The sequence below is a fragment of the Larimichthys crocea genome, chromosome XVII (genome assembly GCF_000972845.2).
Source record: "Larimichthys crocea isolate SSNF chromosome XVII, L_crocea_2.0, whole genome shotgun sequence".
Taxonomy (NCBI): Eukaryota; Metazoa; Chordata; class Actinopteri; family Sciaenidae; genus Larimichthys; species Larimichthys crocea.
In genome coordinates, this window is record NC_040027.1 from 11,195,724 (window position 1) to 11,207,301 (window position 11,578).

The 11,578-nt window shown below is 39.7% G+C and overlaps 1 protein-coding gene across 1 annotated transcript; it reads left to right on the plus strand.

Annotated features, from left to right (window-relative positions):
* The first annotated feature begins 7,118 nt into the window (after nucleotides 1-7,118).
* On the plus strand, nucleotides 7,119-11,534 carry atpaf1 (ATP synthase mitochondrial F1 complex assembly factor 1). The gene is made up of 9 exons (XM_019273602.2): nucleotides 7,119-7,356; nucleotides 9,018-9,126; nucleotides 9,243-9,302; nucleotides 9,384-9,446; nucleotides 9,531-9,581; nucleotides 10,083-10,130; nucleotides 10,258-10,353; nucleotides 10,787-10,894; nucleotides 11,016-11,534. Exons 1-9 carry the CDS (start codon nucleotides 7,142-7,144, stop codon nucleotides 11,205-11,207), a joined length of 942 nt encoding a protein of 313 aa, XP_019129147.1. The 5' UTR covers nucleotides 7,119-7,141; the 3' UTR covers nucleotides 11,208-11,534.
* Nucleotides 11,535-11,578: the final 44 nt, after the last annotated feature.

Genomic DNA, 11,578 nt, shown 5'->3' on the forward strand with positions numbered 1-11,578 from the left:
GAAGCAAGGAGATGAAAGAGGAGAGGAGAAGGGAAAGAAAAGACGAAAAGAAGAAGGAGAGAAGAGAGAGGAGTAAGTGCCACTAATCAATCATCAATAATTAATATTAATATCAACCAAAGTATCCTGAAGAACTCTGTGTTTGTGACCTCTGTGTACTCTCACTGTTGTTGTGTGGACCTGCTGGTCTGCTGTGGCCCCTCCGTGGCCCCTCGGAGCCCCGCCGGGTTTGTGTGCGAGCAGCGCCGCCTGGTGGACGGAAGAGGAGCCGCAGCCCGGCGGCGGCAGCAGCAGCAGTGTGCCGCAGTGTTTCTCTCTGCCCGGTGCTCATCTGAACATCACCGCTCCGGTTCACACCGACTGTGGAGGGACGAGAGGAGAAGGAGACGTTTGGGTGAGACAAATAATCTGCGACTGTTTCTTTACTGTGAGTTATTATTTTATTTTTTAATTTGTCTGTTTTGTGTCTTTATGACAAGAGATTTGCGAAATTAAACTTGTTTCGTGTTTAGTTTTTAGGTTAACATGAACACGAGATAATACATATTGTTCATGGAGTCACATTAAGTTTTAATGCACATGGAAAATGTCAGATCTGCACGTGGGGTAATGGAGAAAAGAAAGCTTTATTATTGTGTCTGACCATGAATTGATTTTTACAAACTCCAAAATTGACTTTATTGTGACCTTTTAATATGATTTATTATGATTTAGCTTTGAAATATGTATATATTTAAAAAAAAAGACTTGATATGATAAAATATGATCCATCAGTTACTATTAGTTTTCTAGTAACATGTTTCTGAAGATTAATTTAATTTTAATCTGACATGAATTATCTTACTTAGTGATAATCAGTTTCATCTTTTTGTTATTTCATCATATTTGTGGGGCTTATACGACGATGCTGTTTTATTTATTTTACCTTTATTTGACCAATTCTTATTTATGATGTCGACCTGACCGAGATGCAACAACAAGGAAGCAAGACATTAAAACACAGATGCAGCCAGTGCAGGAAACGCACGTCAGACAATGTGACTTTTACAGCACAGATGGTGTTCAGGTGCAGAAAAGAAAGCTGCACATACAGGAAGAAGAGTTTTGACCTGACACAGACTTTCAAGGTTGAAATGTTGCATCATTATTTAACATGCCGACTGCTTCTGTTTTTTTTTTCTTGATCACACTTTTCTCCCGTGTGTCTCCGTCATCTTCACTCATCCTGTGTTTTATATACAAAATGCTGAATTTCAGGTGAGAGCCAGTGAAAGTGAAGCTCAGGCGGCTCGTGTAGCTCGACCAGGTAGAGAAGATTGATCAGTGTCATAAAAACTAAGTGCATAAACCCTTCACCTCCGAGACTGCATATATCCTGCGTCTTTTATTTTTTTTTGGGGGGGGGTTTGAATATGATTTAAAGATGCAAAGATTGTGTATGATCCAGGGTCAGAGGTCAGAATTAATGATGTGATGAGGACCTGGAAATAAAGCTGCAGAACTCTCACATTTCATTCAACCTTCTACATCCCCTCAGTGTGTCCAGCATACAGTGAGTGATGCCCGCCACAGGATGCCCTAATAACTCTGTGTATGAATAAATAACACACACACACACACACACATGTACACAAACACACACATGCATACACAGAGCTATCGGCTGAGCAGCAGAGCGGGTGTCTTGATTCCTAGACAGACACACTCATGCACTTTTAATGGGATCCCTCTCTAAAACGATGGGATTCCTCTGCCAAGCTCGACCCTTTCTCACTCAGTGTGTATGTGAGTGAGTGCTTAACCATGTGTGTGTGTGAGTGAGTGAGAGAGTGAGTGTGTATGTGTGCATGGGGGTGTGGATAAGGGTCATCCACCGGCCCAGGGGTGCGATTTCAGCTTTGCCGGAGGGAGGGTAAGTGAGTGGTCCCAAGACCCCGAAAAACCCCAAGGCTTGAAATCAAACCTCATCACACACGTTACATTCAGACCGACGGCAACATGCCGGACTGAGCCCGCACATGAAAATATCACTGAGCTGCTGTTACGGGAAGCAAAGTGTGTTTTTATATCTGAGGAAAAAAAGTGTTTCATGTTTATTTAGCCTCCTTGTTTCACCCCGTCAGATTTACTCACAGTTCCTTAATTTCAGGTAATAAGAGTATCACATATTAAGTTCTGGTTGCTCTGGAACAATGATTACACTGTGTGAAATATTTAAACATATTGTTTTTATTCTGTCTTGTGCATCATTTTCTAAAAAAGAATCACTACAGATCTGTTGGAGGCGAGTGCACCCTGCAGCCGAACAATGTTTAAAGACCCAAAGTTTCCAAAAATATGAATTAAATCTGCCAGGCTGAAGTTTAAATGACACACAAGAATATGTGACAGAATAGTGCAGCCAAATAAAACACAAATTATTTGTTAGAAAACAAACTCACAGCAAAGTTCATTTAGCAGCTGTTCGATCACAACATGTGATCTTCTTCAGCTGGTATCGTTTACATTTATGCATTCTTCACTAAACATGATGTAAATCCACTGAAGAGTTTGAAGGACAGAGTTCATTATGTGACACTTGCAGACAGACAGAATCAAATTATTTTCTCCAAGCTTAAAGATACTTAAATATGAGAGGATAAATCATCTCAAACTTTCTGAATAAACCAAATATGTCTTTTGGTTTTAGTGAAATTAGTATAAAATGATATTAGTATTAGGGAGATATTAGTATCTGGATTCAGTACAATTATTTAATCCCAGATATTCTCATATGCTCTATAATTTTTTCATCTGTGAAACTCGAGTTTCCTGATAACCCTCCTTTAGGTTTCTTTAAAATCATAAAAATCTCTCCACTCGGACATCACATGTAGTGAAACAGTCAAAACATGGAGGCTCTGTGTCATTTTAATAATTATTTTATTTACCCAACATACAGCATACGTATACATACATACATATTTGGTTTCTTTGGAAACTTTGGAATTTGAAATAAAGTTGTGAGTTTGTTCACAGTTCAAGTTATTTTGTAGTGATGATTTAAAATTAAATTAAAACATCGGCTACAACTAAAGCTTATTGTCTTGATTAAGCTGTTTACATTTTTAAAATAATTGCTGGCCACCATGATGGTGAAGATCTCCTCAAGGTTTCTGCCTGGAAGTCTTTCCTTACCACTGTCACCAGGTGGGAATTGTTGGGTCCCTGTAAAATATATTTATATAACAGTACGGTCTAGACCTGCTCTATATGGAAAGTGTCCTGAGATAACTTCTGTTATTATTTGGGATTATATAAATAAAACTGAATTAAATTGAAAGATTATTTGAATGTATTCAGTTTTTAGCCTAAAAATGTAAAACATCTTTAAATTCTCCCCAAATCCCAGAAATATGACGTGGACGTGACCTCTGTGTCCTCTGTCCTGAAAAATACCCATCACATGTGATCGTGGTGATATTTTCAGTTGAAAATTTGGTTGAAAGCAGTAAATCTTCATGTTTGAGAAGCTGGAGAACGTTTGGTATATCTGACTGATAAATGACTTTTATAACAATTAATCATCAGAATCATTTGACCAATTCTTTCAGCTCTGCCTAGCTGCACAACATGGGTCTGTTATAGATTTTAAAGTTTAAATATGTTCATTTCTGATCTGTATTTGGTCAACATCTTTTTTTTTGTAGTAAATACTTCAGCTTTTTTACACATCTATTGTTCTGAGGCTAAAAAAAAAAGAAGTCTGCATTATGTGTCTGTGTGAGTGTGTGTGATTTTGTGAAATACTTTGGGAGACGCCGATTGAATAAAAAATGAAATGATAAAGCAGCTGTTCCATATTTATTATGTGGAGGGCACTTAAAGGCTGAACACAGAGGAAATCTGTGCATGCGTGTGTGTCGGCTGTTGCGTTACATGTCCGAGCACGCAGGAGCAGTGTACCAAATGTTTGTGTTTTTTTGCTTTTGCTTTATTTATTTATTCATTTATTTATTTGTTCTCTGGTGAGCGGGATTACCTCTGAATTATGGAACAGTCCCCTTTCTCTCCTTAAGTAAAAAATAACATCTGTCCGGCAAATGGAGAGCTTAGTGTTTCTCTATAATTAATGGTAAAAGCCTCCAGAGCCGCACATAAAATATACATCCTCCATGCAGGACCCCCATAACAAAGAGAGCGAGAGAATGCAGAGAGGAGGAGGTGGAGGAAGAAGAAGAAGAAACAGAAGCAGAGAGCAGATTAAAGAATGAAAGAAAGTGGTCAGTGTCTGACAGCACAGAGGATGAAGATGTATGTTTATAGTCTGCCGAACACATGACATAAATAACAATATGTGAATATGTGAGTGAAATTCTCTCATAATCATTGTTTATTCGGTTTCATGCATTGTTAATGTGACTGTAGCTTGTTATTGTAACTATTTATGGACATAAGTTTGTGGATTCTCCTTTCTGAATTTACAAAACAATGTTTTTATCATTTTAAATTTACTTAAATAAAGAAAGTTTACTTTACAGACTCTCACATTTGTGTGGAAATCCTGCTCCCGGTGAAGATGAGCTGCAGACCTGACAGACAGATCAGTAAATTCATTGATAACAACAGAGAATTAGAACGAGCGACGTAAAATTGACTCTGAGATTCACAGCCACTGTTTAAGAAGTTTAGTCAGAGCACTGAACAAACAGTTAATTCAGTCATTTAGTGTCAATAAAACCCAGTAACACTAAAACATCCACTTACCTACAAGTTATATATTTATAGTTTCAAACATGAGTCATCCTTTATCGTCAAATATAAATCCTGCATGCTCTATATATTGCATATTAATATGTAAATAACCTCACTAACTCACTTAATGTATATAAAGTAATCTATTATATTCATTTAGTGTTTACTCCTTTGCACTATTTGTATTTGTTTACCATTTACAGAAGCACTTGACTTGTATGTGGTTGTTTTTTGTACATATTTGAATATGCACCTATTTGTATATTTCTTATAATTCAATGTTTATTTTTACAAGTATTTGTTCAGGTTTGTTCCTTGAAAAATGGAGTCAAACTCCTTGTATGTGTTCACACACTTGACCAATAATTAGCACCAGTGGCTCATTTGAAGAGGCGACAGAGCCAAAAGAGTCCAACTGGAACTGAATCGCATCACTTTGGTTGAGAAAATTTGATGGATTACCATGAAAGTTTATACACATATTCATCACACCTAGAGGATGAATCCTTCCTTCAAATCAGTGAATTTAGTCCAATTATTATTTAATTGTTTTTATGCACAAACATTTAATTTGAGAAGGGGCACAAGCCTGACGACCACACACAATGTTCAGTACCACCATGGTGAAAATACCCCAGAGAGTGCAGAGCAAACCTGACTACAAGAACTTAAATTACTGACAGACAGTAAAATTAAAAAATGTAAAATCTACATCATCATTTCCATGTTATATCAGCTTAGATTTCACATTTAGAGTAACCTGGATGTAACAAACTAACAATCAAACAATTCATCTTTATTCGCTGGTTGGGCTAAAAGAAACAAAACGAGTGAATCAACAAACCTCCACTGGCATCTGTATCTAAACACGGTGTGGTGAATTATTTGTGTTTTCAGATGTTTGCGACAGCAGTGAAATATAAAATATTTGTTAGATGCACAAAAAATGCCAAATTTCCAGCAAAAAAACATCATGGTTGTAAACATACCTCATATATATGCACACTGAGTGAATCTGAAGTGAAACACTGTGAGGTCACATCAGGTTGTAGTGATGGAGACTCAGGAACAAAAAGAAACACATCACACTTATAAGCACCAAAACATGAAAACAGCTTGAAGCAGACGTCGACACCAGAATCACACGAATGCAGCGTTAAATGTATTTCTTATGTATGTTACACATAAACACGTTAGCCACCATGAAACATCTGCTGAGTCCCAGATGACAGTGAACAGCCCCCCAGCTGCTCGGTGCATTGATTACTGATTGAAAAATGATTGGCTGTGGAAAGTAAACACAGAAGCACTCAGACGGTCATCAGGGAAACACACGTCATTAAATTTACAGCCTGCACACACACACACACACACATAGAGGCATAAACACACAGTGTGGGTTTATGCACACAGAGGAGAAGATGAGAGCATCAGTAAGTGACTCTGGAGAGTCGGAGCAGATTGTTTACTGTATTTATCTGCTCATTTATTTGTTTGTCAATCTGAGCTGTGTTTTTTGGAGCTGCAATGATTCTCAGTGTTCAGACAGCAGTGAGCACTAATCCATGCATGTAAATATTCACTGGCTGTTCTCTGCGAAGAGATGTAGTGACCTCCAGTGGTGTCAGCATGTCAGGACAACAACAACAACAGCTGTGGAAGGTTAGGAGCTGTTCATTTATTCACCTTTTATGTCTTTGTAGATATTAAAAAATACCGTGTGTTCTGTGTGCTGAGTCTGTTTTTCCTGCTTTGGGTCCCAATGAAGGGAAATCTTAATACTACAGCTTACAGTGAAGATGAGCTGTTGACGGTTTATCTGTTTCTCTCACATCACTGTAAAAGTTCACAGAAAAACTGCAAATGTTGTTTCATTTCACATCACAAAACACATGAATCCTCACAAACCTTCAAAATATCATCTGTTACCATGACAATATAAGTTTTATTTTGATTTGTCATTATTTTAAACCACTGGCATAATTTTGTTGTTCTGAGTTTTTTTCATAAAACAACATAAAAGTAAATGTAAAAATTATATATATCTAAATTAAAACTTTTAAGAAGTCTTATAATTTTATTGAGATAATTATATTTTTAGATTTTAATGTTGTCACATTTTACATGAATTATATGATAAAGTTTGTATATTACAATGTTTTATGTAAATATAATAATTACAATATATCTGTCAGATTTCATATTGTGTATATATTTGTCATATTTTATATTATGTTGTTTATTTATGGTTACCTTAATTCAATAATTACAATATATATTGCTCATATTTTATATTGATCATGTGACACTACTTGTGTATTATAATGTTATTTTTAAGTGTAGTAATAACAATGTATTTGTTGTCGGAACCATTGTATGAAAACCGTTCCCCGCCGGATCATCATAGATGTCGGAGGGGAGCGACGGTAAGATGGCAGCGGCCGTGGTGCAGATGTGCTGCCGGTACCGCGGCCTGTTGGCGGTCAGAGCCTCCGGCATCAGGCCGCTGATCCCCGGGCTGCTGCCGGCACACTTCCGAGCCTTCTCGGTGCGGAAAGAGCCGGAGCTGGAGGAGAACCCGTACTACAACAAATACCAGGACAAGATCCAGAAGCTGCGCAGGTCAGCGAGCTAACGGCTAACAGAGCTAACGGCTAACGAAGCTAACAGAGCTAACGGCTAACAGAGCTAACAGCTAACAGAGCTAACAGCTAACGGAGTTAACAGCTAACAGAGCTAACGGCTAACAGCTAACAGAGCTAACGGCTAACAGCTAACAGAGCTAACGGCTAACAGCTAACGGAGCTAACAGCTAACAGAGCTAACAAAGTTAACAGAGCTAACGGCTAAACAGAGCTAACGGCTAAACAGAGCTAACGGCTAAACAGAGCTAACGGAGCTAACAGAGCTAACGGCTAACAGAGCTAACGGCTAACAGAGCTAACGGTTAACAGCTAACAGAGCTAACAGCTAACGGAGCTAACAGCTAACAGAGCTAACGGCTAACAGCTAACGAAGCTAACAGCTAACGGAGTTAACGAGGCTAACAGAGCTAACAGCTAACAGAGCTAACAGCTAAAAGAGCTAACAGAGCTAACGAAGCTAACGGAGCTAACAGCTAACAGAGCTAACGAAGCTAACAGAGCTAACAGCTAACGAAGCTAACAGAGCTAACGAAGCTAACAGCTAACGGAGCTAACAGAGTTAACAGCTAACAGAGCTAATGGAGTTAACGAAGCTAACAGTTAACAAAGCTAACACAGCTAATGGCTAACAGCTAACAGAGTTAACACAGCTAACATGGCTAGTGGAGCTAACAGGGTTAACAGAGCTAACAGCTAACAGAGCTAACAAGGCTATCGGAGCTAAAGGAGTTAACAGGGTTAACGGTTAACGGAGCTAACAGTTAATGGAGCTAACAGACCTAACAGGGCTAACAGAGTTAACAGAGCTAATAGCAAACGGAGCTAGCAGAGCTAACACAGGTAACACAGCTAGTGGAGCTAACAGGGCTACTGGCAACAACCGATGTGATATCCGGATCTCTGATAGAAAAATCAGTTATTTTAAAAAGTTTTGTGGTCGACACGTGTTGACATTTTTAGATTGAGAAAGATTTGCAGCAGTGTGCGGTGAGCTAACGATTCATTCTGACATTTAGGCTTAAACACAGCTGTTTATCCACGTGTTTTAATATTTACAGCTGTGTTTTAATATTTACAGCTGCTGATGTCACACATTCACCATGAGAGGTCACTCTGAAAGAAGCAGATGTTTGTTGACATGTCAATAATATAATTTATATATTTAAAGCTGTGTCCTCCGCTGACATCCACACCTCATCAGAGTCCATGAAGAGTGACAGAACTGATTTATGACTCATTTTACTTTGTAAACTGTTTTTCATTATACGTAAACGTTGCAGTTATTCTCATCATTTATGGTAAAACACGTAAATCACAAGTTGCTTCTGTTGCACCAAAATAAAAAGCTCCAAACTTTAGTAAAATATTACATTGTGATTATATTTTGACAGATATTACAGTTAAACGAGTCACTGAATAATATAACTAGCAGACTCTGGTGGTCTCTTGAAACAAATGTCAATAAATTAGAAATTGTTCTTGAAACTGAACTTGTAGTTCATGAGGTGAAACATGCAAAACTTCTCCGGCTGTGGTCTCTTCTGAAGGCACCAGCTCGAGCAGGTTGACTTGAGTGAGAGGAGATTTGTCCTTTTTTTTTGAAAGTCGCTCATTCGTCTTTGTCGTCTTGTATTTCAGCACCAAACCACAGGAGTACAAAACCCGACTGGAGAAGCGGCACGAGGCCAAGAATGAAGTGCTCGGACACTCGAAGCAGGCGGAGTTCGTCAGGCTCATGGAGCAGGAGGTGGAGTATCAGACCCCGATGATAACGACTTTTTAAAATCTTAAACTGGTCACAGAGCGCGTTGAAATGTCCTCAGTAGTTGAGACCTTGTCTGAACGTGATGTCTCGCTTTGTAGTTGGAGAAAAGGGACCAGATGGCTGCTGACGGAGCATCGGGGGGTTTCACAAAGAACAAGGTGAGACGAGCGGAGCTGTGAAATAATTACAAAAGCCTCGGCACGACCCGGCTTTGAAACATGTAACGTGTTGTCCTTCAGACGCTGGGCTCCATCCTCAACATGGAGCTGATCAAGGACAAGACGGGGGAGGAGATCTCAGAGGTGAGTCCGTGGTCTGTGTCTGTGTCGTTCATGTGTCGTTTCCTGCTGCTGCTGTTGAAACAACTTTTTGTTTTCTTCTCTCAGCTTTGGATGAAATATTATTCGAACAAGGACACAGTCAGCGCCGCCATCCCGGTGAGTTTAACACCAGAGAAGCTGCTGATGCAGCACACAGTCTCAACAGTTCATATATCATTCAGTCATTTCATATCTCCTCACGTTCATAATTAGGTTCTTGTCTTGAAGGATAACTCGTGTTATGGTTTTTTGCTCCTGTTTTCTTTAGTTAACGCTCAGTGATGGCTCTGTCTCTAGTTTGTGGTTGTAAACTGTCACGAGGCTGTGATCGTCCCGGAGGTCACAATAGGTCGTTTCACACAGTGAGGTCAAGTTTCAAAAATATCTCTCCTATATTTCAGAAACTTCACCTGGCTTTAAAAGTGAAGCCTCTGAAAGATGAGACGTACCTTTATTGATCCTCTCTCTCAAAATAAAGTTTTCCCTCCTCCGTGTTTTTCTAATTGCACAATGAAGCTTGTAAATAGACGAACAAACACGCTCATAGATCTGTCAGTGATGTTCACATTGGCACGTGTTCAGCGATGATCTAACAACCTGCCTTTGTTCCTCCTGCAGGCTCCGATCTACGAGTTGATTTTCAACAGATCGCAGTCCTGCCAGATGGTACGATCACTAACTACAGCAGCCGAACCGGAGTACAAACACCACCAGTCTGTCATTGAAACCAAAAACAGAGAATGTTATGAATAACCTAATCACGAAGCACCTCTGTGGTTTCCTCCTCCCTCAGTTCCTCTACGCTTTGCCTCAGAAGGAGGGTTATGAGTTCTTCCTGGGTCAGTGGTCCAGACACGAGCTCCACTTCACCTCCCTCATCAACGTCCAGGTAAACCACTTCACACGCTGCTTGAGAAAGTTTGACACTGTGGGTGTCATGCGGTGCAAGTGGTCGAAAACCTGATAGGGGCATCAATATTTGGAAGTTGGTGCGTCGAATTTTATATTTCTAAGTGTAGAATAATGTAGTAGAGATCAAACTGAAGGTTCAGACACTTCTAAAAGGTCGGAAATTGTTCAAAACTTAGACAAATTAAGAATTATTATCATTATTATTAGAGAGTTGCCTCATGGTTCATCATTCTAAATATACAGTTCCAGGTTTATGGCTGACTCAATGTCCTGAAATGTCCCAAGTTTTAAAATCAGCAGCTCCTAAATCTGCTGATATTTCAGGATTATCAGGAACTTTCATCATTTTCTTCTTCTCAGCATGAAGCTCCGGTTATCTGGAGGCGGTAACTCTGTTTTTTTTTGTCCAGACGATGGGCGAGAACGCTCCCAGTCAGCTGATCCTTTACCACTACCCAGAGCTGAAGGAGGACAAGGGCGTGGTCCTCATGACTGCAGAGATGGACCCCAAGTTCATAGTAAGCCCTTTACCTGTGTGGAGTCACCTGGATGTAGCTGTATTGATCATTTCTCATGATTTCTGGATAGATTACAGTTTGGCTGTATGTTAAACCGTCTGTCCCTCCCTCTTACACACAGACCGTCCACCAGGCTCAGTGTTTGGCCAATCAGGTTCAGCTGTTCTACGGCACGCAGAGGCAGGAGACGTACCGATTGGTCGAGGCATTTAACCACCACCCTGCAGAGTTCAAACACATGTCAGTGATAGCCGAGCTGGAACAGAGCGGCTTGGGGGCGGCCGTCACCCCCGGAGGATCGCAAGGGAACTAAGAGATGGACTGAAGCTGGAACTTTTAGTTTCATACATGCTCCTTTCTGCTCAGCACTTTCCACTGGGAGGCACCTGTTCTTCAAACCTCGTGAAGTGTTTTGGACAAAAGTATTGAAATGGAGCATCTGTAGCTTCTCATGAACGCTGTCTAAGGACTGTAACGTCTGCCACACATCTTTTCTTCGTGCATAAAGCTGTGACCACAGGAGAATAATGCGGTATCATGAATAAATGTATCCTACTCTCTGTATTAGACTTTGTAGCCCAGGAGCTCTCCCTGAAAACCCGAGACGTTTAATAAATCATCTGCACAAGCTCAAATCAAAGTCTGACTTCTTTCATGCTGAAATATTAAAAATTTTGAAATGTT

Excerpts from the sequence above, each read along its gene's own strand:
- atpaf1 (XM_019273602.2), top strand. The coding sequence starts at position 7,142 with ATGTCGGAGGGGAGCGACGGTAAGATGGCAGCGGCCGTGGTGCAGATG. Across the intron at positions 9,447-9,530 it reads CGGGGGAGGAGATCTCAGAG|CTTTGGATGAAATATTATTC; the intron begins GTGAGTCCGTGG and ends TTCTTCTCTCAG. Across the intron at positions 10,131-10,257 it reads GATCGCAGTCCTGCCAGATG|TTCCTCTACGCTTTGCCTCA; the intron begins GTACGATCACTA and ends CTCCTCCCTCAG.